The sequence below is a fragment of the Elephas maximus genome, chromosome 9 (assembly GCF_024166365.1).
Source record: "Elephas maximus indicus isolate mEleMax1 chromosome 9, mEleMax1 primary haplotype, whole genome shotgun sequence".
NCBI classification, from domain to species: domain Eukaryota; kingdom Metazoa; phylum Chordata; class Mammalia; order Proboscidea; family Elephantidae; genus Elephas; species Elephas maximus.
The window spans coordinates 61,578,860-61,606,589 of NC_064827.1; the positions used below are offsets into that span (position 1 = coordinate 61,578,860).

At 38.1% G+C, this 27,730-nt stretch overlaps 1 protein-coding gene across 2 annotated transcripts in view; it reads left to right on the top strand.

Annotated features, from left to right (window-relative positions):
* Positions 1-2,012: 2,012 nt before the first annotated feature.
* LOC126082752 (hydroxysteroid dehydrogenase-like protein 2) overlaps positions 2,013-27,730 on the top strand; it is a 55,743-nt gene continuing 30,025 nt past the window's right edge. The window contains exons 1-6 of one of the 2 annotated variants that reach the window (XM_049895647.1): positions 2,013-2,192; positions 12,721-12,884; positions 13,859-13,957; positions 16,488-16,602; positions 22,285-22,388; positions 23,519-23,617. In XM_049895647.1, the coding sequence (XP_049751604.1) occupies positions 2,176-2,192; positions 12,721-12,884; positions 13,859-13,957; positions 16,488-16,602; positions 22,285-22,388; positions 23,519-23,617 (598 nt within the window). In that variant the 5' untranslated portion in view covers positions 2,013-2,175. The remainder of the gene's footprint in view (positions 2,193-12,720; positions 12,885-13,858; positions 13,958-16,487; positions 16,603-22,284; positions 22,389-23,518; positions 23,618-27,730) is intronic. The other variant, XM_049895646.1, reaches the window with a different exon arrangement.

The window sequence follows — 27,730 nt, forward strand, 5'->3', positions numbered from 1 at the left end:
TGCTCACAGAGTTGAAGCTCAAATCTTTCCATCCACACCACAGAAGGAACTACAGTTATCCATCAAGAAAAGCATGTAGCTCTGTCTCTCGGGATTACTACAAACTCAGCATTTGCTCCTACTCACCTCTAACTCATTAGACCAGTTCAGGAAGGTGAGAATATTCATAAAGGCAGACTTCCTGGTTTCAAACTTCATCTCAATATAGAGATAGGAAGAGTGGAAGATGTTGGTCAAGACATGCGTTCAATAACACCTTTGGTCCATGTCCATATTCCAAGGATTCAGTGGCTATAGTTATAAACTAGGCTTTAAAGTATGACATGACAATCTTAGTTTATTACCAACCTAACATTGAATCAAACCCTGGTGGCGTAATGGTTAAGTGTTATGGCTGCTAACCAAAGGGTTGGCAGTTCAAATCCACCAGGCACTCCTTGGAAACTCTATGGGGTAGTTTTACTCTGTCCTATAGGGTCGTTATGAGTCAGATTTGACTCGACAGCACTGGGTTTTTTGGTTACCATTGAATCAGTTATATAAAGGCAGCTGGGTCTTGAAGAGCTTCCTGCATCAGTCACATTCTTTTTAAACTTAGCCATCCTCCACGAATTCTTAAGCCTTTGTGTAGAGCCCCAAGTATCAGCCTAGATTCCCCATTTTTTCAATGCAATTTTAATTCAGGGGCTTGTTACTCTTTCTTGTCACTGGGCATTACCCAGAGCCTCCCCAGCAGATCCTTCTAACTTCAAGTCTCAGGGAGAAAGAGGATGGACATTGACCTTTTCTCTCAATTCTGTGGCTTCCTTATGCAAATAGGTACTCAACAGGTCTAGAACTCTGCATACCCAGAAACCAAAAAAACCAAACCCTTTGCGGTCAAGTCAATTCAGATTCAGAGCGACCCTATAGGACAGAGTAGAATTGCCAAGGAGCGCCTGGTGGATTCGAACTGCCAACCTTTTGGTTAGCAGCCAAAGCTCTTAACCACTACCCACCAGGGTTTGCTTACATACCCAGGGAAGCCTTAATTAAGCAATATATATATATACATTAAAAAAAAGGCCTATGATCCCTTTCTATCCAAAATTATGGATGCCAATTTACTTGCTCTACATTTTTACAATTTAGATGACCTCTTAGATGACCTGTGGTAGTACAAATTGAAGTGGCAATGTTTCACTAGTTCTGTATTATTTATATCTACCTGTGGTCCCAGGGCACTGTTGACTGATTTGAAGACTGAAACATTTAACCAGAGCATCTGTTATGGATTCAACGGTGTCCTCCAAATATATGTGTTGTAAATCCTAACCTGCAGCTACAATCCCATTTGGGAATGGATTTTTCTTTGTTTTTAAGGAGACAGTATTAGTGTAGGGGAAACCCTGGTGGTATAGTGGTTAACTGCTATGGCTGCTAAACAAAAGGTCAGCGGTTTGAATTTACCAGGCGCTCCTTGGAAATCCTGTGGGGCAGCTCTACTTTGTCCTATAGTGTCGCTATGAGTCAGAACTGACTCGATGGCAATGTTTTTTTTTTGTTTTTTAGTGCAGGGTGTGTCTTGGAAAAGCAGAGCTGGGGGAAGCTAGGGTTCCTGAGGAGGTGTTCCTGAGAAGGCTTCCCGAGGGAGGTCTGCAGGCAGGCAGGCGCCCAGGTTTGGGCGTGGTGGAAAAGACTGAGACTCAAAGCACCCCAGTTCAGGACCTTCGCAAGAGCCGGAAAACCCTGTTCACGGTCCACGGCGCACCACTCAAATGACCACCCTGCCAGCCCGGGGCTGGCAAGGTAACACCGAGCCGCGGCAATGAATCCTCAAGGAAGGCCTGCGTAGAGGCTGACGCAGTCAGTAAACCAGACCCTAACGGGAGACCAATTGTCACCGTAATACCCTGACAGAGGGGTGGGGCCGAATTGCCTCTCACAGCGCTTGCGCAGAGAGCTAGTTTCCAGGCGCCAAGCTGGCAAGCATCAAGAGCTGGGGAGACCTACTGCGTGCGCAGGCGCACTCAGCGTTCTTCCTAGTAGAGCGCCCATTCCCCTCAGGCCTCGGGGTGGGGCCTTGAAGGAGGCGGTGTTAGGGGAGAGGCTAAATGCAGGGAGAAGGCCCGCCCCTCGCTAACCCCGCACGGCCGCCGCCGTGGTCACTGACACTGCTTCTGACCTGAGACAGTCATGCTACCCAATACCGGGTAAGGGGATGGAGCGCCACGGGGAGACAAGAGACCTGGCCAGGCGAAGCGTGGGGCTTGGTGGGTGGCGGAGTGGAGTGCCCGGGTGGGCCCGGTTTGGGAGGTGGGAGGGTAAATGAAGTCATTGCAGCGTCGCGCGGCACTCGGGAACTCTGATCCACGTCGGGAACAGCGTACTGCAGTTTGCGGTAACGGATGAAACGTAACTCAGAGTTATGTACTGCAGGGTAAAAAAAAAGCATCCCATTATTTTGTTATTCCAGAATTGTGTGTGCGGAACATGTGGAAAGTCTTTAAGATTCAGAAGCTGTTTCCGGTGACCTGGAACTTTCACGCTGCGCGCGGTAGCTCCCGGGGCGGAATGTCTGCCTCTGGCTGAACGCGTGCAAGTTCTAGGTGAGAGGTCCTGGGGAACAGCCCGTTAACCTCAGTGAGTCTCCACTTGTTCCCGCACACACAATTCTGGAAAATAAAATGATGGGATGTTTAAAAAGTGATTTTCAAATCAGTAAAACAAATTGAAGTAATCATAAAATGAGTGTATCTTGAACTGAGTGACATGTCCATTCTGTTATTTGCTTGAAACATACAGGCATGCAACCAAAAGACTTAATTAAGCAATTTAAAGGGGAGCGGTAAAAAGTGAGTCTCCCAGACCCTCCAGTTACATTCTGTTAGGTTTCCAGATATTACGTGCGTTAATAAATATATTTTGTACACACATCATCTTAAAAAATAGTAGCAAACTCCGTTCTGGGCATTGCTATTTTTACTTAATAGGTCATGGAACATACTTTTTCAGTATATGTAGATTTTCCATCTCCCTTTTTAATGGTTGCATATTACGTGGAAGTACCATAATTTATTTAACCAGTCCCATTGGACACCGGATAATTTTCAGTTTTTTGTTACTCCATCTTTCCTGCAAGGACTAACCTTGTATTCATCTGTTTGCACCAATGTGAGTGTATCTGTAGAATGAATTCCTGGAAGTGAAATTGCTGGATCAAAGAGTATATGCACTTTAAATTTTCATGGATATTGCCAGATGGCCCTCCGAAGAGGCTGTACACCTAAAAGGGTGAATGACATTTTCTAGTCCAAAACATGGGCAAACACCAAAATGCTTGATAATAAAGTCTAATTAGAGACAGGAAAAAAAAAAAAAGACACCTCATTATAGTAGTTAAAATTTGCTTTTATTTCACCACAATTGAGGTTGACTATTTTTTTATGTGTTCAAAGCAGTGGTTCTCAAGTAGAGGCAATTTTACCCTCCAGGGGACAGTTGGCAATGTCTGGGGAGATTTTGAATTGTAACAATTAAAAGGGGTGCTACTGGCATCTAATGCGTAGAGTCCAGGGATGCTGGTTATTAATATCTTAAAAAACACATGACAGCCCCCTACAACAAAGAATTTAAAAAAAGAATTATCTGGCCCAGAATGTCAGTATTGCTGAGGTTGAGAAACCCTGGCTTAAAGCCATTCGTGTACCTTTTTCTTTGCCTGGCTGAAACAATTGGATTTTGAACGATTGTTTAGAGTTCTGTATATTTAAAAAATTAGTCCTGTATCATATGTGTTACAAGTATTTTTCTAAGTTCTTTTTTCTCTTGACTTTGTTATTTGCAGAAACATTCGTTTTTCTGAAGTCAGATTTATCATTTTCTTTTAAAGATTTTGAGTTTTTGTAACAAGCCTATAAGGCTATGATAAACTAAGATTTTTTTTTAATTGGTATGTATTCTTCTAGCATTCCGTTTATTTATTTATTGCACTTAGAGTTTTTTTTTTTTTTAATCTACCTGAGATTTATTTTGGTATAGGAAGTTAGGAAAGTCACTTCATTTTGGTTCAGATGACCATCTAGTTGTCCTAGTACTATTGACTGAATAGTTAATCATTCTCTTTTGTTTGATATTCCACCTTTCTCCTAAACGAAATTCTAGTAATGAGAAGAGTTCATTAACCCTACATTAGCAAATTTTATCTACTTCCCAAGAGTACTGAGAAATTTGGAACCTTTAGCTGCCGTGGCCTTTTATACTCTGTTTCTAAACCTTTTGAGCTGGAAGCACTTTTTTGGAAGCATTTTTTAGTACAGACCTTGGCTGCAGTTTAAGAGAAGAAGCTGCTGTTGCTTTCTGCCAGTGTCTGGGAATCTTAATGGGGAGGAGAATGCCTTTTTTGCCTACTGGAAATCAATCCAGCCACTTCTTAATTGCAAATACCTTTTTTTACCAACATAAATGGCAGCTATACATGTGGACCTTGCCAGATGGAATACACAGGAATCAAATCGATTATATCTGTGGGAAGAAGCAATGGAAAAGCTCAATATCATCAGTCAGAACAAGGCCATGGGCCGACTGTGGAACAGACCATCAATTGCTCATATGCAACTTCAAGTTGAAACTGAAGAAAATTAGAACAAGTTGATGAGAGCGAAAGTACGACCTGGAGTATATCCCACTTGAATTTAGAGACCACCACAAGAATAGATTTGACTCGTTGAATGCTAGTAACCAAAGACCAGACGAGTTGTGGAGTGACATCAAGGACATCATACATGAAGAATGCAAGAGGTCATTAAAAAGACAGGAGAGAAAGAAAGGACCAAAATAGATGTCAGAAGAGACTATGAAACTTGCTATTGAACATTGAGTAACTAAAGCAAAAGGAAGAAATGATGAAGTAAAAAAGTTGAACAGAAGATTTCAAAGGGCGGAACAAGAAGACAAGGTATTGTGATGACATGTGCAAAGACCTGGAGATGCAAAACCAAAAGGAAAGAACACGCTTTGCGTTTCTCAAGCTGAAAGAACTGAAGAAAAAATTCAAGCCTTGAGTTGCAATATCAAAGGATTCTATGGGGAAAATGTTAAATGACTTAGGAAGCATCAAAATAAAATGAAAGGAATACACAGAGTCACTATACCAAAAAGAATTGGTGGATGTTCAGCCATTTCAGGAGGTACCATGTGAGCAGGAACCAATTTTGTGCTGAAGGAAGAAGTCCAAGCTGCACTGAAGGCATTAGTCAAAAACAGGCTCCAGGAATTGATAGGATATCAATTGAGATGTTTCAACAAATGGGTAGAGAGCTGGAAGTACTCACTCATCTGTGCCAAGAAATTTAGAAGACAGCTACCTGGCCAATCGACTAGAAGAGATCCATATTTATGCCTATTCCCAAGAAAGGTGATTCCACTGAATGCGAAAATTTTCAAAGAGTATCATTAATATCACACGCAAGTGAAACTTTGCTGAAGATCATTCAAAAGTGGCTGCAGCAGTATATCAACAGGGAACTGCCAGAAATTTAAGCTGGATTGAAAAGAGAATATGGAATGAGGAATATCATTGCTGATGTCAGATGGATCGTGGCTGAAAGCAGAGATACCAGAAAGACGTTTGCCTGTGTTTTATTGACTCTGCAAATACTGTGTGGATCGTAACAAATTATGGATACCACTGTAAAGAATGGGAATTCCTGAATAGTTCATTGTACTCATGAGGAATCTGTACATAGATCAAGAGGCAGTTGTGTGAACAGAACAAGGGGATACCGTGTGGTTTAAAGTCAGAAAAGGTGTGCGTCACGGTTGTATCCTTTCACCATACCTATTCAATCTGTGGAAACCCTGGTGGCATAGTGGTTAAGTGCTACGGCTGCTAGCCAAAGGGTCGGCAGTTCAAATCCGCCAGGCGCTCCTTGGAAACCCCATGGGGGCAGTTCCACTCTGTCCTATAAGGTCATTATGAGTTGGAATTGACTCAACAGCACTGGGTTTTTTTTCTCAGTTTATTCAATCTGTATGCTGAGCAAATAATCCGAGAAGCTGGACTATATGAAGAAGAACAGGGCATCAGGACTGGAGGAAGACTCATTAACAATCTGTGTTATGCAGATGAGACGACCTTGCTTACTGAAAGTGAAGGGGACGTGAAGCACTTACTGATGAAGATCAAATCCACAGCCTTCAGTAGGGATTACACCTCAACATAAAGAAAACAAAAATCCTCAGAACTGGACCAATAAGCAACATCATGATAAACAGGGAAAATTTGTCAAGGATTTCGTTTTACTTGGATCCACAATCAACAGCCATGGAAGCAGCAGTCAAGAAATAAAAAGATGCATTGCATTGTGCACATCTGCTGCAAAAGACTTCTTTAAAATGTTGAGAAGGAAAGATGTCACCTTCAAGACTAAGGTGTACCGGTCCCAAGCCATGGTGTTTTCAGTTGCCTCCTATGCATGTGAAAGCTGGATGATGAATAAGGAAGACTGAAGAAGAATTGACACCTTTGAATTGTGGTGTTGGAGAAGGATATTGAATATACCACGGACTGCCAAAAGAACGAACAAATCTGTCTTGGAAGAAGTACAGCCAGAGTGTTCCTTAGAAGCAAGGCTGGTGAGACTACATCTCACATACTTTGTACATATGTCAGGTTGGATCAGTCCCTGGAGAAGGACATCATGCTTGATAAAGTAGAGGGTCAGTGAAAAAGAGGAAGATCTTCAATGAGATGGATTGACACGGTGGCTTCAACAATGGGCTTAAGCATAACAATGATTGTGAGATGGTGCAGGACCAGGCAGTGTTTTGTTCTGTTGTACATATGGTCGGAGTGAGGGAGTAGCAACTCGATGGCACCTAACAACAACAACAACATACCCAAGGCAAAGGGATAGGGGTTTTTTAAGCAATAGTTTAGAATTTTCGTTTAAATGCTTATATTTTAAAAATTGCTTTAATATCCTAGGTGTACTACTTTTTGTATAAAAAAGGAGGGAAAATTACAAACATGCACACACACATATCAAAAAACCCATATAGATATATAAAATATGTATTATATATGTATGTATTTGCATATTTTGGAAAAAAAGAATAAAGTAGAAATTAATGAACTGGTTACCTTACAGGTAAAGAAGAAACTTCCCTGAGTGTAGATTTCTATAAGATATATATATATATACATGTTTTACAACATCTTTCAGTAAAGATGAAGGTAAAGAGAAAAACTAAAATTGAAGGCCAACATAAATGAACTATTCCAAATTTATCACATTCAAGTGATTTTTTTAACATAGTAATTGTACTGCACAACTTCAGAGGGATTTGTTCTGAAGATAAAAAGAACTGAAAAATCTTTAACTTAGTAGATTTTTTATTGGTTATGGTATTTGTGTAATAATTTTAATAATATCGTGAGTGGCACAGTGCTTAAGAGCTTGGCTGCTGACCAAAAGGTCAGCAGTTTGAATCTACCAGCTGCTCCTTGGAAACGCTATAGGGCAGTTCTACCCTGTTCTGTAGCGTTGCAATGAGTTGGAATTGACTTCATGGCAATGAGTTTTTTTTTTTAAATACTATAGGGCAAATTAATGAATATACTGACATCATTAGAAGTCAGGATTTTCATTGTGAAAGAAGTGAGGGAGGGAAAGAAAGAGGCCTGTGGTATTGAATTGAAATTGGAGAATGGGTAAACACATGAACAAAACCCAGCAGAGTTGAAGTAGACAAATCAACAATTATACTTGGATATTTTAGTATTCCTCTTTCAGTAATTAATAGAACGATGATGAATGGATAAACAAATTACGGTACATAGACATAAAGGAATACTGCGCAAAGATAAAGAACAATGATGGATCCATGAAACATCTCACAACATGGATGAACCTGGAGGACATTACGCTGAGTGAAATTAATCAGTCACAAAAGGACAAATATTGTATGAGTCCACTGTTATAAGAACTCAAGAAAAGGTTTAAACACAGAAGAAAACATTCTTTGATGGTTACAAGGGGAGGAAGAGAGGAATTCACTAACTAGGTAGTAGACAAGAATCATCTTAGGTGAAGGAAGGACAATACACAATACAGTGGAAATCAGCACATCTGGATTAAAGCAAAACCTAAGAAGTTTCCTGAACACAACCAAACACTTTGAGGGACAGAGTAGCTGGGGCTGGGGTCTGGGTACCATGGTTTCAGGGGATAGCTAGGTGAACTGGCATAAGAAAACTTATTAAGAAAATGTTCTGCATCCCACTTTAGTGAGTGATGTCTGGAGCCCTAAGAGCTTGTAAGTGGTCATCTGGAAACCCTGGTGGGATAGTGGTTAAGAGCTACGGCTGCTAACCAAAGGGTTGGCAGTTCGAATCCACCAGGTGCTCCTTGGAAACTCTGTGGGGCAGTTCTACTCTGTCCTGTGGGGTCGCTATGAGTCAGAATCGCGGTGGCACTGGGTTTGGTTTTTTTTTTAAGTGGTCATCTAAGGTGCATGAATTGGTCCCAACCCACATGGAGCGAAGGAGAATGAAGAACACCAAAGATATAAGGAAAATACTAGCCCAAGAGACAAAAGGGCCGCATATACCAGGGACTCCATCAGCCTGAGACCAGAAGAACTAGATGGTACCCGGCTACCATCAATGACCTCTCTGGCAGGGAACACGACAGAGAGTCCCTGATGGAGCAGGAGAAAATTGTGGAACAGAACTCAAATTCACATAAAAAGATCAGACTTGATGGTCTGAGACTGGAGGAACCCCCAAAGCCATGGCCCCTGGATGCTCTGTTAACCCAGAACTAAAACCACTCCCAAAGCCCACTATTCAGACAAAGATTAGACTGGACTATAATTTTTTTTTATAAAACATAAAATAATTCTCGTGAAGAGTGTGCTTCTTAGTTGAAGCAGATACACAAGACCAAATGGGTGGCTCCTGTCCGGGGGTAGGATGGGAAGGTGGGAAGGGAGAGGAACTGGTTGAACACACAAGAAGCCCGGGGTGGAAAGGGGGAGTGTGTTGTCACATTGTAGGGATTGCAACTAATGTCACATAACAATGTGTATATAAATTTTGTATGAGAAATTAACTTGAGGTGTAAAGTTTTACCTAAAGCACAATAAAAACAATTAATAGAAGTAGACAAAAAATCAATAAGGATATAAAAGACTTGAACAATACTGCCAACCAGCTTACCTAATAGACATTCTAGAACAGTTCATTCAACAATAGCAGAATACATTCTTTTAAAGTGCATATGGAACATTCACCAGGATAGGATATATGCTGAGCCATAAAACAAGTCTTAGTAAGTTTAAAAATACTGAAATCATACAGAAAATACCCTCCAACCAATGGAATTAAATTGAAAGTCAGTTATAGAAAATTTAATTCATTAAATTACATTAAAATATCCCAATTAAAAAAAATCTGAGAATCCCCAAACATGTGGAAATTAAACAACACATTTCTAAATATTTGCCATGGATCAAATATTAGCCATGGGAAAATTAGAAAATGAATGAACATGAGAAAACAACATATTAAAATTTGTGAGATGCAGCTAAAGCAGTGCTTAGAGGCAAGTTTATAGCTTTAAATGCCTGTATTAGAAAACAAAGCAGATCTAAAAGCAATCATCTAAGATAGAAAAGGAGTGAATTAAACACAAGGTAAGTAGAAGAAAGGAAATAAAGATGAGAGGAAAGCAGTGAAAGAGAAAATGGCCAAACAACAGAGAAATTCAATGAAACTAAAAATTGGTTTTATGAAAAGATCAATAAACTTGATAAATCCTACCTTGTGCTGCCCAGTATGGTACCCATTAGCCACATGTGACTATTTAAATTTAAATTAATTAAAATTAAACAAAATTCAAAATCGAGTGTCTCAGGCCAACTAGCTACATTTCATAGCTAAGTAGCCACTTTGGCTAGGGGCTCTTGGGCAGCGCATATAGGGAGCGTTTTTATCATCTCAGAAAGTTCTATTGGACAATTCTTTTCTAAATACACAGATCAGGAAAAAAAGAAGGCACAGATTAATATTAGGAATGGAAGAGGGAACCTCACTGTAAATCCTGCAGTCATTAAAAGAATAATAAAGGAGCATTATAATTGTGCCAACAAATTTGGCAGATTAGATGGAATAGATAAATTCCTAGAAAGACACAAATTACCAAAATTGACTCTAAAAATAAGTAAAAAGTTTGAATTGAGCTATGTCAACTAAAGACAATAAGTAAGTAAAAATCTTCCCCCAAAGAAAACTCCAGGCCCAAGTAGCTTCACTGGTGAATCTTCTAACAAACATTTAGGGAGGAAATAATGCCAGTCCTACACAAACTCTATCAGAAAAGAGAAAGAAGAAACACTACCCAACCGTTTTATGATGCCAGTATTACTACCAACAAACTATTCATATTTTTCCATCCTTTTTTGTGTGTTTGCTATATTTCACCAAAAGTCCTCACCTCTATTGTCTCTTCCCATTTTTCCATTCCCCTTCCTTCTCACCAAGCCATTCCTTATTTTAAAACCTGCTTCTCCCACTTTCACCTCTGACCTCTTTTTTCAGTTGTATAATCCTCTGGGCCTTGGCTTGAGCCTTATGTTCTTTGGTTAACAAGCCTGCTTATCTATTACCCATCTCAGGGTACTATCCCATTTTCTCTTTATCTTTGACATTTTTGCTGGACTCTCTTCATCCTTCTGCTTAGGGAAGCTTTTTCATTTGCCTTTAGAAAGTAAACAAGAAAGTGGGTATCCACCTTTACTTTACTTCATTTTAAATATTTCCTTCTCACCTGACAACTAAGTAGAAAGTTGAAAGTTAGGTGGAAGGATGTAAAGAAAGAATGGGCACAGAGAACTCATCAGTACGTTTGAATCAGATGATCTTTTGATAAATACCAAGTTCTTTACAAGCCTTCTAAGGGAACTGGCTCGTGAGATGTTTTTTTAAAACAGGTTTATTGAGATATAATTCACACACCATACACTTCACCCATTAAAAGTATACAGTTCAATGATTTTTAATATATTCACAGAGTGTACAACCTTCACCTTTTCATCATCCCCTCCAAAAACCCCACATCACTTAGCTGTCAACCTCCAGTCTCATTCTCTCACTCCCTATGACCCCACCGACAACCACTAATTTTTCTGTTTCTGTAGATTTGCCTATTCTGAACATTTTATATGAATAGAATCATACAAAGCTGGACCTTTGTGAGTGATTCCTTTCTCTTAGCATAATGTTTTCAAGTTCATCCATGTTGTAACGTCTGTCAGTACTTCATTTCTTTTGAAGTTTGAATAATATTCCATTTTATATATCATACTTTGATTTTGTCCATTCGTAAGTTGGTGAACATTTAGGTTATTTCCATCCTTTGGCTATTATGAATAATGGTGCTGTGAACATTCGTGTACAAGTTTTAGTGTGGATGTGTTTTCATTTCTCTTGGGTGTATACCTGAGAGTGGAACTGCTAGGCCATATGGTAACTGTTTAATTTCCTAAGTGTTTTTTTTTTTCCCCCTCCCAATTTGTTTGTTTTTTCTTATGGTGGTAAAATTCTTATAACATTAAATTTACCACTAATGGCATGTGGTGCCTTCACGGTGTCATGTTACTACCCCCACTGTCTTGTTCCAGAACATGTTCCTCACCGTGTAGGGTTTTTTTTATAAGGCAAATTTATGAATTTTGTCATGGGTCCACATGCGTATTATGGTTTTAGTATGCCCTTTGTAAAGGGCAAAGCGTGGGTAATTGATAACCGGTTTGTTATTTAATGTGCCTGTGGTTAAAAATGCATTCACTTCTGCTAATCAGAAATTCCTGGTGTGCCATGTAAAAAAAGTTTCTGCTGAAAAAATTAATTATGGATAAAATGTTTTCAGCTGGTAGAATATATTAGGATGAAAGGTCAAAAAAAAAAAAAAAAAAAGACGGTGATGTTTCATGAAGCATAAGGCTAGTAAATGACCTTTGGGCTGTACCTTTTACCCAGCTGACATAAAGAGCACTCAGCCTTGGCTGTCAGGTTATGAAGACAAGTAGGCCTTAAGTGTTTAAATACTTGTAAATATTTTTGTCCCATAATGAAATTTTTTCTTCAGAGTACCTAATAATGCGTCTTATACTGATGATGAGCATTCGTGAACAATTGTTTGCTTTTGGATAATGTCTCTTAAGTTGTATGTATTCACTGTAGAAAATTTGAAAAATACTGAAGACTGTAGAAAATATGAGAAAACTTATTCGTAATCCCACCACTCAAAAGTAACCCTTGTTAACACTTTTTCTGTGAAAAAAGTGTATGTGTAGTTTATTTTATTAATTCCTCATTTCTCTTTAAGATTTTTTTTGCGTTTGAGCAGATTTTGTTTCCCAAACCACGCATGGCTGGCCAACTGCAGTTGTAATTAATAATTGTTACATCATTGTGCAATGGGAGTGTAATGGAGTTATTAACTATCGGATGGTTGGGAGTGGGGTTCAAATAACATTTCACCGAGGAGGAAACACATATATTGCGAAAATGTGCATAATTTCCTGATAAAAACCCAAAAACCCAACCCATTGTCATTGAATCAATTCCAACTCAAGTGATAAAAAAAAAAAAAAAAAAATTTTTTTTTTTTTTTTAAACTGGTTAGTAAATAAAGCTTTGAGATTTCTAATAAGGTCACATTTGTTCTGTTGTAGGAAGCTAGCAGGATGTACCCTTTTCATCACAGGTGCCAGCCGTGGCATTGGTAAAGCTATTGCATTAAAAGCAGCAAAGGATGGAGCGAATATTGTCATTGCCGCGAAGACTGCCCAAGCACACCACAAGCTTCCAGGCACAATCTATACTGCTGCTGAAGAAAGTGAGTGAGTGTGACAATGCCATTTCCTAAAATGTACTCCCACCGGTTTCAATATGTAGAGAATTTGCTGGAGAATTTAGTTACAGCTGTATGAAAGCTACCCTGAAAATAATTTTATGGTTAAGGAAGTGTTTTGAACCTTTATCCCCTTCAGCACTTTTGAGAGATACAAGAGAATTCCCTGAAAAATCCTGTCTTCTAGGGCAGTGGTTCTTGGGTGGGAGTGGGGGGTGAGGATGAAGTGGGGAGGATAGAACCTGGGGGTGGATGGTGTAAATACTTTGAAAAAGCTTTTCATGTTATTTATTCTCTGCACAACTTGTAAGTCCTTATTTTAATACTTTAAGCTCCCCAACATTTATCGAGTGCTTATACTCAAGGCATCGTGCTAGGCATCATGCCAGAAGAGAAGGTACCAAAAGAATGATTTTATGGTTTAAAAATTCAACTTCAGCTGATCTTGCTAGTTTTGTTAGTTATGATAATAGTGTTGTGGTTATATTAGAGAAATGCATATAAGGATGAGTGAAATGATTCTTGGGATTTGTTTTAAAGTGCACCAGCTTAAAAAAGAGGGAGAAATAAACAAATTAAATAACTGGCAAAACATTAGCAATCGTTTAAGATAAATGATGGATTCATGGTCCTAGTTCATTATGCTATTTGTTATACTTTTGTATATTTTTTTGAAATTTTTCATATAAAAAGTGTTTTTTTTTTTTTTCTTCTTCTTAATAGAATTTTTTAAAAAGGTTAATGTCTTTTTTGTTTGTTTTTTAATGGAGTTGTCCTGGCCAGTCTGAAGCTGGATGAGCTAGCCAATCTGTCCTACTTTAAGGGTGGAGTCACTTGTGGTTGTAAGACAGTTGTTTCTGTGAAAGTAGGATACTTTTTTCCCTTTTAACCATTTTATCAGAATGAAAGATGTAACATTTGAATGCTAGAATGCCTTTTTGTTTGTTTATCCTTTGTAGTTGAAGCAGCTGGAGGAAAGGCCTTGCCATGTGTTGTTGATGTGAGAGATGAACAGCAAATCAAGGACGCAGTGGAGAAAGCAGTGGAGAAATTTGGAGGTAGTGCCTTAAAACAGACATAATTATTGAATATTGGGTAAAATATAAGTGAAACTATATCTAAGCCTTTTGTGTATCATTTCCCACAAATACTCCCCAATCCATTTTAATCTGTCCATTTGAGTTTAGAAATTATAACCTGCCTCGAAATTGGACCCATTTTTTTCCTCTCTTGTAGGTAAGTCAAATATAGTTTGCCAAATTCAACAAATGTTCATTTCCCAGGCCCAGGTGTTTACTTCACTAATATACTTATCACCTTCTCTCCCATAGTGAGAGAAGAGTCAGTAAATTCTGGATTTGCCCAAAGCATCCATTGATTGTCTCAGCCTTTAGTAGCTTTATCTCCCTGAGTGGGTTAATTCTGGACAGGTGGTATATATACCCATCAGTCCCGCATCTCACCCAGACCGAGACTCAGTTTGCTCTGTTCCCATCTGGCTGCTTCTATAGTGAATATTATCTTCCTTATCTCTTAGGCCCTAGCAGAGTGCCTTGTGTAGAGTAGCTACTTCATGATTATCTTGTAGTATTGTGATTAGCAACTCATAGCTTTGTAGATTGAGAAGTATGTCCTATATTTGAACCCCTGCCCCCAGCAAAGCACCCGTCACTGTATTCATTACAGGTAGTCCCCAACTTACAGCACATTCAATTTACGACAAACTGTGCTTACGTCCATCTATTTTTTTTTTAATGATTTCTGTATGTATGTATTAAAATATATCTATAAATGTATATGTAATGTTTCCAACCCCCAAAGACAAATAAAGATTGGATCTATAAAGATATTGATAATAAAAGGCGTAATGGATTGAATTGTGTCCCACAAAAATATGTATCACCTTGGTTAGGCCATGTGTGGTTGTCCTCCATTTTGTGATTTTTCCTATGTGTTATAAATCATAATCTCTGCCTTTGGTTAAAAAGGCATTCTTGCTGAGGTCACATCCCTGCTCCAATGTAAAGGGAGTTTCCCTGGGGTATGGCCTGCACCACCTTTTATCTTATGAGATAAAAGCAAAGGGAAGCAAGCAGAGAGTTGGGGACCTCATACCACCAAGAAAGCAGTACCAGGAGCAGAGCGTATCCTTTGGACCTGGGGTCCCTGCATGGGGAAGCTCCTAGTCTGGGGGAAGATTGATGAGAAGGCCAACAGAGAGAGAAAGCCTTCCTCTGGAGCTGACGCCCTGAATTTGGACTTTTAGCCTACTTTACTGTGAAGAAATAAATTTCTCTTTGTTAAACCCATCAACTTGTGGTATTTCTGTTACCACAGCACTAGATAGCTAAGACAAAAGGCAATAATAATGAAAACTAAAAAAAAAAAAAAAGAGGTACTCGACCTGTGTCAGAACCAATTTACAACAGAGTCATCAGAAGGGACCCCTGCTGTAAGTTGGGGATTGCCCATATATTCATCCTGAGTTTATTGTGTTCATGCCATAGGACCAGGAACTTTTCTCAGATGTAGAGATGGTTTGCGTAAGTTTGAGTTTCGTTATAATGAAGCTTTAAAATGTAATGTAGTTGAATCCAAAGATTCTAAGGATACATTTTAAGAAAACAGCAACACACATCCAATGCTACAGAATATGGAAATTGAGGGATGATCAAAATTTTGAAATATTAGTGTGTATGAGAAAAGTGTACTTATAAGTAAAATATTTTAGCGCATTTAATAACTTTGTTTAAACCATCATCCACATGTTGTTAGAGGGGCATAGAAAAGTTAAGAGGATAAGAAAAGAGGCTCACTTCAAAGGTCTAATCCCAGCAATCAAAAAGTGGATACATTGTCATACTTCTACTTAGTGGAATATTAAGTGCTGTATAAAAAGAATAGTTATCAAGGCCATGCAGAAAAACAGGGAAATGTTTGGCATACTTTTGTATTTTACTATTTTATTTAACATTATTTCACTAAGCATATAACTACAAGCAAAGTATGTTGTATATGGGTAGAGACTGGATAAAATCGGTAGAAATTATACTTACAGGTCACCAAAACAAACTTGATCTACTTTGATGATCTACCAGGGACTGAAACCCTAGGTTTCTTCTCTTTTCCCAGTTCCCAAGACCAGAAAAGGGTCCTTTCCTTTAAGTGAGGGGCATTGGTGTTCTTGGCAGGAGGGCAGGCATTGGAAAGATGCTAGAGAGGAGAAGACTTTAGGAAGTTGACCTAAGGTTCTTGAAGACAGGGAGAGAAGACCAGGAGGTAAGAGTAGAACAGATAAGGATGGAAGCTACAAACCATTAAGGACTAAGCCTCCTAATAGTTTCACAGGGAGCTGTGGTGATTGGCTATCCCCACTGAGACAGTGAAAATCATTTGGATGGTGTTTTGACATAGCTACTTAGCCTTGCACTGACATATTGGTCAGTCGTATTATCAAAAAGAAGTATTTGTGAATCAATACAATTGAAACAGATAAACTGAGGGTTCAGCTATATAGAGTAAATGTTTTTATTTTCTTTTGTGACAAAACAAATTATAATAAAATGAAATTGATTATTTCGGAAACAGGAATTGATATTTTGGTGAATAATGCCAGTGCTATTACCTTGAGCAACACACTGGATACCCCTACAAAGAAAGTGGATTTGATGATGAGCGTCAACACCAGAGGCACCTACCTTACGTGAGTTAGAAATGAGAGTTGTGGGGGGAATGTTGCAATGTTTTCTCAGAGAACTTGTTGGTAAACAGAGTTGAACCAGGTTAGCAGTACAGTTTAAAATCTGATGAATCCCTATAAAGGCCTCAAAGTACGCCAAGTCAGTAGATAGCATTTTAAATAAATAGTTGTATTTAGAGCTTCTTTGTGAATATAATAAAGACTAACATGTAGCTTGAACATTTTGAACTAATTAATACATATATGCATACCCTGTGTTTTATTAATTTCTGATTGCTCAAGCCAGCAAGTCTTACCTTTTTCTGAAAAGGACTTGAGTTATATAAGTAACAGTAAGCTCATATGAATCACACTTTAATATAACTGACAAAAAGGCTAATGCTATCTTGGGCAATCAGAGGAAATGTAGAATATAGAATTAGAGAATACAGTTCTGGTCTTTTCTGGATTAGTCAGACAGTCCATTTTTTCATTTATTTATGTTTATTTGCCCCCAGTTTCTGTCATTTTTCATGTGGCTGTAAGTACAGATAGCACCACTCCCACCTTGCCGTAACTACCTAGCTCATGACCTTGGGCAAGCAACTGAACCTCTTGGTTGATTCAGTTTCCTCATTGGTAAAATGGGGATAGTATGTCATAGGGTTGATCATGAGGGTTAAATGTAGAATTTCTTAAGTTAGAGACCTGAGTCTTTTTTTTTTTTAATTGTACTTTTGATGAAGGTTTACTGAGCAAATTTGTTTGCCATTAAACAATTAATACACATATTGTTTTGTAACATTGGTTACCAACCCCACGACATGTCAACACTCTCCCCTTCTTGACTTTAGGTTCCCCATTACCAGCTTCTTGTCTCCTCCCGCCTTCTTGTCCTTGCCCCTGGGCTAGTGTGCCCCTTTAATCTCGTTTCATTTTATGGACCTGTCTAATCTTTAGCTGAAGGGTGAACCTCAATAGCGTAGAGACCTGAATCTTATCCTCAGATGTGTTTTGTTTGGTCTGCAAAACTTTATCCTGACAATGTTAAAAAATTTGTTTTCATTAGTTACCTACATTCAAATTTCATTAGTTGTCTATGTTAAAAACATGAGGAGATTTATGTAAAAATCCAGATTTCTGACTCTTCTTGAAATACTGGAAAATCTGGCCACATACAGACAACATTCCCATGTGGCAACAGTCAGCTACTGTAGCCTAATGGCCAAGTGTCAGCTGTCTTCTTAAATGGGCCCTGAACTCCACTGTCTTTTGGAAGTGGAGATCAAGCCAAAAAATAGCCATTTATCATTGTGCTTGCATTGTTGGTTTTCTTATATTAAAGAGAAAAGGCAAATATTTCTCATACTCGTCTCTATCTACAGTGGAAAATGAAGAAGTATGCCAAGAGGGCCATATGTTCAAGTAAAATGGATGGGAGCTTCTTTGTAGATGTGAGGCATACTTCTACAAACTTAATATGCAAAGTATATTTCTTTTGAATGGAAACCATAGTGATTCAAACCATGGTAAGAGCTATGGCAGGCATATAGAAAAGATTGTGATAAAAGACTTAATAGATTCAAAACAGAACTCACGTTTCAGTTTTTTTTTTTTTTTTAATTTTCAAATAAAATAAGCAATGCTGATATGTGATGCAATTACACGTTACATGAAAAAATTATCTGGGCATCAATATCTTTTACAGCTGCAAGTTTATGAAAGAATTTTGATTGAATGTAACACTTATTTAAACAAATGTTTAAAAATATCAACTTAGCCAGGCATGCTATGGCTCAGCATGTTGTATTAAGGCTTAGAAGGGCACATTGTATGAAAAAGTTAAATCATTTGTGGCAGTTTTTATTGCAGATACTGAAGCCACAGATATAAATATACCACCATTTATATTTATATATGCTGTCAGGAGATTGTGATGTGATTAAAAAGTTTTTAGACTCAGTACCCATGACATGAACAACATCAGGATGACTTACTGTTAGGCATTGAGAAAAGCCTCGGAAAGGTTAAAGTACATCTGTTAAAATTAGTAGTCGTAATGGTAGACAGTGCTACGGGTATGGTCAGTGTTAACTTTAGACTTACGCAAATCTAATGTCGAAACATTTTGCAAGTGTGCAGAAATTAAGTTTGTTCATTGTATTGTTTACTTAGCAATAGCTTCTTGCTAAAAAGTTAAAAATGGACTATATTGTTAATACTGAGAATTAAATATACTTCCATGGTTTGAACTAGAGACAGTTCTATGCTTTACTCGTATTGAGTACAAACATGATCATCTCTTTGACAAGGTGGGGTGGCCATAGCTTATTGCTGAGATTTTGTTTTATAATTTGAAAGAGATCAACTCTTTTTGCCACTCAAGAGAAAAGTTCTCAGTCAGTTCCCAACTAGCCAACCAAAGATTAGATCAAGGACTTGACCTTTTTAGTTGACATTTGACTTATATAAACACAAACGTGTGATTCTCTTTGCTCATTCCTTTGTGAAATTGTGTCTTTGAAAAACCCGTTTGTTAAGAACAACCTGGCTCACTTTCTTATACTGAGGTCATTTTCCAAAAATGAAAGTGATGGCCTAAGTCACATTCCTACAATTGTAGGTTTGAAGGTTCAATTCAAAACAAAACACTCTGATTTCAAACTATAGGAAAATGAACTAACTTGTTCAGTTACCTTTTCAGTGAATATTATTAGTGTGGTTGAAAAACTACAAGTGGAAGTTATGAATAAGGCACTAAAGCACTAAAAACTAAATATGAGTATGTTGGAGTAACAGATCTACAAGTATTTCCAGAAAAGATATCTTTATAGAAACTTTTGTGCAAGGATTCTTTTCATTTTTTAAGGTTCCTACGTTTATGAACAGCTTTTTTTTTTTTTCTCTCTCTCTCTTTTAAAAACAGTTAAATATTGTTCCCAGTTAAAGGCATATTGCAATTCCAAATGAATGACCTGTCATAGCTCTTTGGGGCAAACAAAAAAGATGTCAGGTTTTGACCTGTGAAATATAAATGGTGAAAGAAAAATTCATAATGAAATATTCCTATTGTAATTTATATTTTTATTATTAATTTAGTATGTAATATCCATTATTACAAGTGTTTGTGTCATGTTTTGTGCTTGTAAGAGTTCAATAATGAAGTTTGATTGTATTACTGAATAGTTAATTTTTCTTGCACTCAGCCCACTTTATTTCTGTTTTCCAGTGCTCTATAGGCTTTTGAGTTTAAAACCCATGATTAAGTCACATAGTTCATATGAAAGTAATAAGTACAATGCCTGGTACATAGTAAGCTTTTAATAAACTTAACTATTTTATTAAGCTGAGAGTATTAGTATCTAAGCTTGGTGCTAAGGATGTTCAATGTAATTTATAAGACAAGGCATGTTGCTAGGAAAAATATACCTGATGTAGGATTACTAACCCTGAGGACCAGGTAGGCACAGTGCAGATGGAAAGGTTTTTGTCTAATAGATCAAAGGAGAAGTTCATGTTTATAATATAAATGAAATGGGCTCTTTCTTTTGAATTTAAAATATGCTTTTACTGCCTGAAATAGATTTGATTTGTTTTCTATTGATGTTTTGAGACACAATTTTGCTGTTTTAATGAAAATCAGCTGTAATATTGTTTACGCTTCCCCTGCCTCACTCCCATAAAAATGAGGCACCTGTGTAAATGAAAAATAATATGTACAAAAAGCACTGTAGTGATAGCGATTGTATTCGGTTTGTAAGTTAGAAAGCAGTTTGCAGGTGGTAACAACAATGTTGTACATTTGATCATAAAAAACTGGACACTTGCAAAAGGACAAATATTGTATGGGACCGCTATTACAAGAACTCAAATAGTTTAAACAGGGAAGAAAATATTCTTTGATGGTTACAAGAGTGGGGAGAGAGGGAGGGAAAGGGGTATTCACTAATTAGATAGTAGACAAGAGCTATTTTAGGGAAAGACAACACAGTACAGGAGAGGTCAGCACAACTGGACTAAACCAAAAGCAAAGCAGTTTCCTGAATAAACTGAATGCTTCAAAGGCCAGCGCAGCAGGGGTTGGGGTTTGGGGACCATGGTTTCAGGGAACATCTAGGTCAGTTGACATAATAAAACCTACTAAGAAAACATTCTGCATCCCACTTTGAAGAGTGGCATCTGTGGTCTTAAACACTAGCAAGTGGCCATCTAAGATGCATCAATTGGTCTCAGCCCACCTAGAGCAAAGGAGAATGAAGAACATCAAAGACAGAAGGTAATTATGCGCCCAGGAGACAGAAAGGGCTACATAAATCAGAGACCAGAAGAACTAAATGGTGCCCAGCTACAACTGATAACTGCTCTGACAGGGAACACAACAGAGAGCCCCTGAGGGAGCAGGAGAGCAGTGGGATGCAGACCTCAAATTCTAGTAAAAAGACCAGACTTAATGGTCTGACTGAAACTGGAGGGACCCTAGACCTTCTGTCAGCCCAAGACAGGAACCATTCCTAAAGCCAACTCTTCAGACAGGGATTGGACTAGACTATAGGATAGAAGATGATACTGATGAGGAGTGAACTTCTTGGATAATGGAGACACATGAGACTATGTGGGCAGCTCCTGTCTGGAGGGGAGCTGAGAAGGCAGATAGGGTCAGAAGCTGTCTGAAGGGAAACGGAAATAGAGGGTGGAGAGAAGGAGTGTGCTGTCTCATTGCGGGGAGAGCAACTAGAAGTATATAGCAAGGTGTGTATAAATTTTTGTGTGAGAATCTGACCTGATTGGTAAATGTTCACTTAAAGCACAATGAAGATTAAAAGAATACAGGCAAAAAAAAAAAAAAAAAAAAGACCTAAAAGAAGAATGGACTAGTTCAAAGTCCTGGGAGTCATTGACTATGACATAAAACTATAATATAATTGAGCTATATAATACGCTTTCAGCTTAATAATTAAAATTGTAAAAATACCAGACCTGATTCTTTTATAAAATGAACTGCCTACCTCTTGGTGGCAAATTAAATTTGGGAATGTCCTGGGAGTGACGTTACTAAATTAAAAACTCCTAAAGTTTTATCTACTCCTGTTAAGATGAGGAAATCAGCACGTGTAACACTAAGAATAGCCATTGTTTATTTCATGTTTAGTATGTGCATTGTTAGAAGTACCTCATATATCTCATGTCATTTTAACAGTCTGGACAGTCCTATAGGGTAGTTGGTATTACCAGCATTTACAGATGAGAAAAACTGAGAATTAGATTGTTATATAACTTGCTCAAGGTCACACAATTAAGGGGGCAGGATCAGAATTTGAACCCAGGTCTCTGTGACTTGAACACTCATATTCTTTACCATAATGCTGGCTGACAAGTGCATTAAATGTTACTAAAAATTATGAGTGTGTCTTGGGGAGGGAAGAGTTTGGGAAGGCTGTGGTTGAAGATAACCACATTTGGGCTAATGCTTCAAGGATTTGATTATTTTCACCAGCCAGATCATTTTGTTGGGACTTTAAGCAAAGCTTCAAAAGGTGGGAATTAGTTGCTTTTTCTGTCTTCATTCTAGAAAAGTAGAAACAAACAAATGTACACTACAGATTATAGAGCAAGTTCAGTTGCCCCATAGGAATGGTTTAAAATACAATTTTAAAAAGTGGACAAGTTGTTAGAAAGCTATTTCCTTACGTTTTCTTTTGCTTTCAGATCTAAAGCATGTATTCCTTATTTGAAAAAGAGTAAAATTGCTCATATCCTCAACCTCAGCCCTCCGCTGAACCTAAATCCATTGTGGTTCAAACAGCACTGTGGTAGGTGGTAGGGCGAGGGGATGGTGTGTTTGGTTAATTTATTTTTAATTAAATCAGTATCTGTGATATAATAAAATCCGCACATAGCATTCAGCATTGAATGTTCTACGCAAAATCAGTAGTATTTTGGAAAGTAATTTTTATCTGTAATTTTAAAAATTGAGATATATTTTGCATTCAATACAATACATAGGTCTTAATGGTACAGTTTGATGAGTTTGATAAATGTGCAAACTTGTATAACCAACACCCAAATCAGGAGAATGGATTGCCATCACCCCAGAGATCTCCCTCATGTCCCTTTCCAGTCAATAAAACAGGTACATTTTATTGTATGTAATTTATTCCTCAATAAAGTTAGTTAAAAACTGTCCATGAAATACTTTACCATTTTTTTAACCTAAGGAGGCTTGGTGGTTCAATGGTTAAGCGTTCAGCTGCTTACCAAAAGCTTGGCAGTTCAGACTCACAAGCTGCTCCTGGCAATCTGCTCCTGTAAAGATTTCAGCCTAGGATACCGATTGGGGCAGTTCTGCTCTGTCCTAGAGAGTTGCTATGAGTCAGAATTGACTTGATGGCACACAATAACAACAAGCTATGCAACAAGATTTATGTGGAGATGCCCTTGTAAAATAGTTGTATCAGACATGGTAGGCCTTGTTTAGACATAATTCGCTAAGATTTTGAAGGACACTTAGCATAGGAACCCATAGAACAAAACTGAAATAAGCTCTATTTTCTATTGACTAGGTGCAACAAATTCGCAACCTTTTTGTTTGTTTTTTGCTTAGTAGTAGTAGTTTTCCTTTAAATGCTCTCTTTCATTCTTTAAAAAGAAAAAAAAAAACAGGTTAAGAAACAATAATATAACTTATCCCCATAATATTAAGAAAAGTGAAAATTTATTACTATCTTTTTTCTTAGAATGGAAATATATAAAACTAGTTTATTCAGCTACTTCCATAAAGATATTCTTTTAGAAAGAGTATATTTTAAAAACTATGTATTTTGTATTATTGAAAAGAATTCTGAAAAAAAAATACCAGGAAGGAAATAGTAATAAAGAATTGGTTATTTATACTCACAAATTAACTCGCTTTTAAATTATTTCTCTTTCTGGTTTCTTTTAGCTTATACCATTGCTAAGTATGGTATGTCTATGTGTGTACTTGGAATGGCAGAAGAATTTAAAGGTGAAATTGCAGTCAATGCATTATGGCCTAAAACAGGTATGTACATAAAAAATTTATTGGATTCTCCCTTATTGTCCTTGACACTCTTGAGATGCATCTTGGGTGGCATGGGGTGGGGGTGAGTAGACTGTCAACAGTAACTGTAATTTGTGTGTCAGGAAACAAGTCAAACTTTTTATTATACAGCGTAAGACCTTTTGTTTTAGTCTTAGTTCTGTAATTACATGTTCATGGGTAACACTGAAGTGTGATTTTATGTGTGCTCCTTGTTGATGTTGTAGTGTCGTGTGTGTGTTTTTAGAAGAATATGTGGAGCAATTTAGGTTTAGGTAACCATGATTCTAGGTCCTGCAAGGTGTAGAGGCTGGGGAGATGAAGGGCTGTTGGTGAGGATTTATGGGGCACCAAGTTAGGAAAATTTGGTGGTTGCAGCCAGGTCTTCAGTCACCATCTTTCTTCTAAGGACTCTAGGAGCCTATTTTCTTAAATTCTCTTCTTCTGCAGTTTGACCAAGACTTCGTTCTTCCCTTGCCCACTGTGGGATCAGAACCATGTTTTACGTTTTCCCTTAGGCTTCTGTAGCAGACACAATTCTTTTAAGATTTTCTGAAGAGTTATTTTCTTTACAATGGGGGAAAATATATATCCAATGGGGAAAAAAGTGCTTCTACAGTGTTTTTCAGTCTACATGTCAGGACTCATTGGTGAGGCATGAAATCAGCTTAGTGTAGGTAGGGAGAGATTGATTTAGTGGGTAGCAGTCAGAGTTGTTTTGTTTTTGGTACAGTGGAATAGAAAATATCAGTGCAGTGCATATAGTAAGGATCATTATTGTTTCATCAACTTTTTATGTATATATACGTATATACGTTTGTATGTGAATGTGCAAATATGTGTGTTTGTAAGTGTATATAATTGGCTATTTTGGTAAAAAATATTACTTGCTATGGATCACAGTCAAAAGGTTTAAAAGCTCACACTTTTCTGTGCCTCTCATTTTCAACTTCTTCTCCTTCCCTCACTCTTTCTCAGCCTCCTCCCCACACCAGTCATTGTCCTTACTGAAGCTGGTAGGTTGTGAGAGTACGGCAGTTAGATAGGCGGTGAGGTCTCTAAGGTAACAAAGTCCTAACGTAATATTTTCCCTCTTTGTACTTCTCTTATATACGTGTCACTTCCTATTTATTTATTTTCCAAACATCTATTGCAACTTTTTATATGCCAGATACAGTTCTTTGCACTATTCATTCATTTATAAATCATTTTATTCATTTACCATCTACTGTGTGCAAGGCCCTAGGGGTCCTAAGATGAATGTGATGCAGTCCGTACACACAAAGAGTTTACCATTTAGTGTGAGATATAAAGGAGTTTCTTACAATCATTTGTACTTATTCCTTCTCTCTTTTCCCCCACCAACCCCTAAAGTATAAGTCTTTGAGATCCTGGGGGTAGCTTTTAAACCTTTTGACTGTGATCCATAGCAAGTAACATTTTTTACAAAAATGACCAATTATATACACTCACAAACACACATATTTGCACATTCACATACAAACATATGTAAGTATATATACGTATATATACATAAAAAAAGCCTAGTCTGCCTCTAAGAATTTTAGATTTTATTCGTACAATGAAGATTTATTAGCTACTATTATGTGCCCAAATTCTGTTCTAGTTGCTTAAGATACTTCAGGAAACTTAATAGATAAGAATCTCTGTCCTTACGGGACTTAAAGTCTAAATTGGGACAGATACAATAAACAACATAATGAATAATAGTTTATAGTATACTAGAAGGTGATAAGTGCTATAGAAAAAATAGAACAGGATAAAGGGATTGGAGTCTCAGGTGTTGGAGAAAGTGGGTTACAGTTTTTCAGTAGGGTGAAAAGGCTTGGCCTTTTTGAGAAGGTGAGATTTAAGCATACACTTGAAGAAGGTGAGGGAGTTAGCCATACAGATATAATAGCCACAGGGTACATGAGGGAAACACATTGAAGACAGAGGAGATAGCCAGTCCTGTGGTACAAGCTGGCTGGTATCATCAAAGAGCAGAGAGAAGTCCAGTGTGGCTGGAGCAGAGTGGAGACGGGGAGAGTAGTAGGAAATGATGAGATTATATCCAAGGGGAAAAGAGGGTCAGATGTCATGGGGCCTTGTCAAGACTTGGACTTTTACTCTGATTGAAATGAGGCTCTGTTGCAGGGTTTTGAGCAGAAGAGGGACTTGATCAAACTTAAATTTTCAAAGGATCTCTCTGGCTGCTTGTTGAGAATAGATTTTCATGGGGCAAAGGCAGAAACGGAGGCAGGTTGAAAGCTATTGCAGTAGTCTTGGCACAATATATTGGTGGCTTTCACTGGGTGATGGCAGTAAGTATGGGAGGAGTAGTTGGATTCTGATATGTTTTGAAGGTAGAACAGAATCTGCTGATGGATAGGGTGTGGGCTTGTTGGATACGGGATGTAGGAGAAAAAGAAGAGTTAAGGATGACTCCAAGGTTTTTGGTTTGAGTAACTGGAACAGTGGAGTTGTCATCCCCTGAGAGGGGGAGAGCTGCATATGGAGCAGGCTGGGGAGCACGGTTAGGCATTCAGTTTGGGGCACTGAGTTTGAGCATCCAAGTGGAGATAGTCAGTAGGTAGCTGGGCTTGCATGTCTGGAGGTCAGAAGAGAGGGCAAAGCTAGAAATTTTGGGGTTATCAGCATATAGATGGTATTTAAAGCCACAAGACTAGATAATATCACCTAGGGAGTGAATAAGGTAGTGAAAGGACTACTAAGAGATTGGGAAGCCAAGTGAAAAAAAGTATTTCAAGGAGAAGGGGACATGATCAGTTGTGCCCAATGCTGCTGTTCATATACGATAGAGAGTGACCATCAGATTTAGCAGTTTGTACTTCTCCTTCACATCATTTATTACATCTGTAATTAAGTGATTACTTTTATAATTATTGTTGTTTAATGTCTGTCTCCCTCGCTGGAATGAACGCTTCTTGAGAATAAGGAATGTATGCGTGTTATTGTAGACATTTGATAATAGTTGATGAATGAGTGAATGAATAAATGTGCAGTATGATTAACTTCTGACTAGTTCCAAACTAGACATTCTGACTAAAGCTTATATAAGAAACAGGCAGAACATTGTGTGACAGGGCAAGTGGAGGACAGTATTAGGATACACAGGAGATACTGGCTCACTGTCAAGATCTTTGCCTTAGCTTTGAGATGCTCATTTTAAAAGGTTTAGTATGCATCTTGGAAGTAGTGTATCAATTGGATCCTACACTTTATGACATAGTAAATTGATTTGCAGCCCTATATTCCTTGGGATACATGTCATGCTGAATTTTTTGCAGGGTACTTTTGAAACATAGCAGGAGGATTATGCAACTCAGATGATAAGGTCAGGGAAGGGGGCTTTGTAATGAAGGTAAACAATGAAATAAGACCTGAAGGAAATATTGGAGTTAGCAAGAAGGAAAACTGGGCAAGGCATTCCTGGCAGAGGGACTAGCATTTGGAAAGTTGGCAATATGGGAAAATAGTCTGAGTTTGGTGGAACTGCAAGGAGTTTGGTATGGACATACTATCAGGAGGGATCAGTCCCTGGAGAAGGACATGCTTGGTAAAGTGGAGGGTGAGCAAAAAAGAGGAAGGCCCTCAACAAGATGGATTGACACAGTGGCTGCAAAATTGGGCTCAAGCATAAAAACAATCATGAAAGTGGCGCACACTGGGCAGCATTTCATTCTTTTGTACATAGGGTTGCTATGAGTCAGAACTGACTCAGCTGCACCTGAAAATAACAACAATATGTATAATAGGATGTGAGCTTGTCATTTCCCACTGAATTTGAGCAAGTACAAGTAGTTCAAGCTGACTGACTGGAATGTTGGTTGGATGTGAAGGTAGCCAGTTCAGAGAAGGAACACCCAGAAGGGACAAGCAGTGGGCCAGGATACTGCTTTGCTTGTAGATAGTTATGTTATACTATAAATCTTCTCGTCTTTTGAAAGGCAGTAGTGTTGGGAGATTACCTGTGGTTCCTTAGGTTTGAGATGCTCATTTTAAAAGGTTTAGTAGGCATCTTGGAAGCAGCGATATCAACTGGGTCCTAGACTTTGTGACATAGTAAATCAA